General features: G+C 41.7%; 1 protein-coding gene across 1 annotated transcript; it reads right to left on the bottom strand.

Moving 5' to 3' along the window:
* Positions 1 to 1,960: 1,960 nt before the first annotated feature.
* On the bottom strand, positions 1,961 to 2,464 carry LOC309828290 (WASH complex subunit 3-like; the record flags this gene model as incomplete). The annotated part of the gene is made up of 1 exon (XM_082663537.1): positions 1,961 to 2,464. The coding sequence occupies one exon, from the start codon at positions 2,462 to 2,464 to the stop codon at positions 1,961 to 1,963; it is 504 nt and encodes a 167-aa protein (XP_082519663.1).
* Between the last annotated feature and the right edge of the window lie 2,399 nt (positions 2,465 to 4,863).

Raw genomic sequence — 4,863 nt, 5'->3', positions numbered from 1 at the left:
GTTTCTTTGATGGCATAGCAGATGAAGCAACTAACTTTTAGGGGCTCTTTTGTGCAAACATCTTTCTTTGAAGTAAAGGGAACTGCTCATTTTTTGTTTGTTGGGTGGATGTGTGTGTGTCTGTGTGTGTGTGTGTGTGTCTGTATGTGTGTCTGTGTTTGCAGCGTACACTGATTGAGTTTGCTTATGCTACAACTCTGCTATAAAAACCTGGAGGTCAAGAACTGTGTTTTTACTACCCACGACATAGGAATAAGTATTTAGAGGGTGCTTTTTCTTTTTTTCAAACATAGACTTTTTTTAATTTATTTTTTTATACAGCAGGTTCTTATTAGTTATCCATTTTATACATATTAGTGTATATATGTGCTTATTAATTGTTTTGTTGTTAGTGCGGTAACTAATTGTAGCTTTTAATGTAATTACTGATTAGAAAGCTTTGAGCCATTGAACAGAAATATGTTGGATCAGTGCTCTGGAGTCCTGGACAAATATTTAGAAGGGTTCCTATCACGGTCTTCCTAGATCTTGATTCTGAGTTCTTCCTCTCATCTCACTGCCCAAATTCAGGCTAACGAAGTTCCTATCCCTCTCTCCCCATCCAGCCCTGGCCAGTGGCCATGATGAGTCTGTTGGGAGGCAGACACCAGCAACCTCGTCTGTCTGCTACTGCCTAAAGTCTGGTCTGGTCCACACTGCAATTCCTCACTCTTCCTTTGTGACTCCATGGTCACACCTGTGATTTCAGGTATCTAGTTCCACAGGTCATTGTGAAACCTACTCAGCTCTCTTCATTTGCCAAGGTGGGGTGTGCTGACCATGGGAATGTGAACCACAGACCTCCAAGAGCAGAGAGGACTATTCACTAAGCCTCAGCTGCTAGGTCTCACGTGCATCACTGTGCTTGGGCTGAGGCCACGCTTCCACTGGCCAGGGACTGACTGTCGACAGGTACTGAGGTAGGCCCATTCCTGGAGGGCACAGAGCTCCTCTGATGGGTGACTTCAGCTTGAGAACTCTTGATGGCCTTGCCAAAGTTTCCTTAGAACTGCACTTAGAACTTTTCTCTCTTTTTCATTGGGAACAGATTTGCAATGAGGTAGGGGAGAGGGTCACCCAGCCTCTCCATTTTCTCTCACAGCCATTTCCCCTAATCAGTTTTGTACAGTTAATCCTGTGTTAGCATTTGTTTCTGCAAGGACCCAAACTAACATATTGAAGCTGGACTTTTATACTAGGAATGGCAAATTGTATACAGGGATATCAACCCTATGAGGAATTCTGAAACTGGAACAGCCCTTCAGAGTTGTCCCACTGCCCCAGTGGTATGGCTCTTAGAGCCCTGTGTTGAGAAGGATTCTGAAGTAACAGGGTTTAGGCAAATGTGCTGCCACTCCTCCTTTCTGTGCCCATGACAGACATTGCTAATTGATCATACCTATGTATGGAATAGAGCAGTGCTGAGTTAGCAATCAGCCATCAGCACAAGCGCTTACAGATGCCAGGCACTTGTCATTATGTTTCAGACCTGCCTGCAGAACCTAAGTGTGAAAGTGTTGTATCATGATGGTTTGATTTTAGGAAGTTCAGTCTTTTATCAGGATTCCTTTGTCAAGGTTTTCTAGCAACTCCCAGGGAATGCTTGCATGTTCTATGAGTCTGTGCTGGTTGATGCATGCCATCTCCATCAGTCATCCAGCTCTGCATCTTTGCACTCCCCACTTGTCACTATCACAGTGGAGCAGGCCATTTTCTACCACTTCTAACTTTTTTATTAAATAACTTAAAAAAACTTTTTTATTATTATAAATGCTTTATTTATTTAACATAGAGGAAGCTTGGTGGTGAATATGTAGCCATTTGATGTTTTTATGACTAAGAGTTAAAGCTCAGGCTCTCTTTCTTATAGAATGTAAATGTGCACCAACACATGTATATGTAATTGTTATCAAAACTATACTTAGTCACTAAAAGAAGATTCGCTATCTGAACTTTCTTCTGTATTTTTTTCACCTTCACCATCAGGCACTGGACCATCTGGCCTCTGAAGAAAACCTGGGTCTAGTCCTTCCGATATCATTTTGTTTCTTATTGCTGTCACTGGAACACCCACTTGAACCATTTTGAGGTATCTGGCATATCTTGGATCCTTGACTACAGTTAAGATATTTTCTGGTGTTACTTCACTTTCCTGTGTCCAGAGTCTTGTAAACTGCTGTGATTGCTCTGAAGTAGTTTCACAATGTGTTTCATTTGTGATCCTAGTTACACTTATAAGAGATACTTCAAATGTGACATCATCTAGCCCTGGGATAGACATCAACTTTGCATCTAAAATATTGAGAGTTGTTTCAATTTTCTGGATACGAAGAGAAAGGTCTGCCAGTTTCTCCTCACAAACTGTAGAGAAGTGGTTGAGGAACCATACAATATGCACCACAAATTGGTTTAGAAATGCCACCATTCACCGTTCTTCTTTTTTTTTTTTTTTTTTTTTGTGGTACGCAGGCCTCTCACTATTGCGGCCTCTCCCATTGCGGAGCACAGGCTCCGGACGCACAGGCTCAGCCGCCATGGCTCACGGGCCCAGCTTCTCCACGGCATGTGGGATCTTCCCGGACCTAGGCACGAACCCGTGTCCCCTGCATCAGCAGGCAGACTCTCAACCACTGCGCCACCAGGGAAGCCCCGCCACCATTCTTTTTATGCCTGACCCCATGAGAGGAAGCCCATCTTCATCCATCTCCTCAGCAGGCGGGGGCCCCATAAATTTTGTATTTAGTGAACACATGCACATAACCTTAAAAGTCTAACATAAGCAGTCCTTAAAGGTTTATAATTTTAAAAGTTATTCCTTGCACTGACCTTCATTCCTGTCCCCCAGAAGCAATGCCTCCTTAACTCTTCTAGCTACCTCCCCCAGTATTGACTTCCTTATTTCTAAAATTTTGCATATACTAAGGTATCCACTGACTTCTTTACATGCTGCATAAGGACTTAGACCATCACCATGTCCCACCATTTTCCTTTTTCTCCATAACACTCCAACATAGTCATATGTTTTACTAAATCAATACTCCATGTTTACATTTTTATGATTTTGCAAATACTATTCAATTCACTAGAACTATGCTTCCTTTTGTGTCCAAACATATATTTCTGCTGGAGTTAATACTTTATTAATAATGAGTATTAATTTTCTTGGTTCCTAGAGCCCTCCCTCCAGGAGCCTTCTGTCCTCCTCGTCCTGCCTGGGCTGATTTCTCTCTTAGCTTGCTGAAAGACAGCATTCCTAGGGCCGGCCCTTGGCCAATCTTCAGGATAACATGCCATATTTTCCTACACCTCATATCTCCCTCTTTCTTGGTTTACCCCTTTGTTCTGGTCTACTATCAATACTCAGTTTGCTGCTATTCCTCCTTGCATCATTTTACTCCAGTCTTTTCTAAAGAAAGATTGAGAAAGATACTGATGTATTGAGTACTTGTGCACATGAAACATTCTTTATGCCATCCTTGCACTTATTTTGATAGTTATATATTTCTAGGATAAAATCTAGAGTCTAGGAGTAAATCTAAATCTAGGACAAAAATATTTAAAAGGTGCTTTTTAAGATTTCAATACTGCTGTTGTGTTGAGAAAACTAATGTCATTTTGCTTCCAGTTCTGTTATAGTTGATCTACTGTTTTTCCTCCCTGGAAGATTTTACGATCATGTTTTTTTCCTTTGAGTTATGAAACGTTACCACAATACGCCTTGGTATGGTCTCAGCTTGGGTCCAGAGACGGAGATTAATGTGCAGGAAGCTTACTGGGGACTGCTCTTGAAAACAGCGCTGTGAGGGAGAGGGCTGGCAGGACTGGGCAGAGGCAGAAGCTGAGCTGCCACAGAGACTCCAGCCAGTTCTATGAAGAGACTTCAAAGCTATCCCACCTTAGGCAGGTAGGCTGAGCCTTTATGCACCCTTCTCCTGTTGAGTAGTCAGGGATTTGAGCCATTCCCAAGAAGGGACTGATCGTGGATGAGGCAACGCCCTTGAGACAGTGTTAAACACCCAAGAGGAAATCACCTGAGAATTGTCAACTATCAACAAAGCTGGGTCATGTGGAAATGAGTGCTTCAGTCCTGTAGGGAAATCTGGGTGGCACACAACATTATCCACTATAATATGGGTCTTATTGTAATAATTGTGTTGAGCTCTTGCTGGACTTATTCAGTCTGAACACCTAAGTCCTTCAATTTGGGGAAAATTTTCTTGTGTTTATTATTTGATAGTTTCCTCTCTTCCTTTTTCTTGTTATCTTCTTTTTTTTCCTATGAGTCATATTTTGCTTCTGTAGAACTGACCTTCTAATCCTTGTCTTTCTTTTTCTATTGACTGTCTCTGATCTTTTCATCCCAAGATGTTTCTTCAACTTTATTTTCCAATATGCTTGTTGCGGTCATCTAATAGCATGATGAATTCGAGAGATATGAATAGGGCACCAATAGCACCTACTATATGGATTAATAACTTACTTATCGCTTTGGTGGCATTTTGTGGAATTTTGGGAGGGGGAATACATAAACCCAGGTGGTCTATCTGACATTTTGAACCAGGAAGCATCAGTTACACACTGTCTTTACTCAGTCTGCTACTGTTCCTCTTCGAATCACCTCACTTCAAGCGTAATCAAAGAGAATCTACTCAACTCAATGGGAGGCTGAGATAAGGCTATAATGTTCAGCAAGACTTTACCAAAGACCTCAGACCAATTGAAGTTCATTACCACACAGGAAAATTTTAAATTAGCCATTAAATATGTCTTCTCTCAGAGTCCATAGGTCCAATTCATTTCAAGAGGCATCAGTTGCGTGTGTAA

The sequence above is a fragment of the Grampus griseus genome (assembly GCF_964374135.1).
Source record: "Grampus griseus genome assembly, chromosome: 10".
NCBI classification, from domain to species: Eukaryota; Metazoa; Chordata; class Mammalia; order Artiodactyla; family Delphinidae; genus Grampus; species Grampus griseus.
Note: the sequence above shows the minus strand (reverse complement) of the source record. Positions and strands in the feature narration are given on the sequence as shown.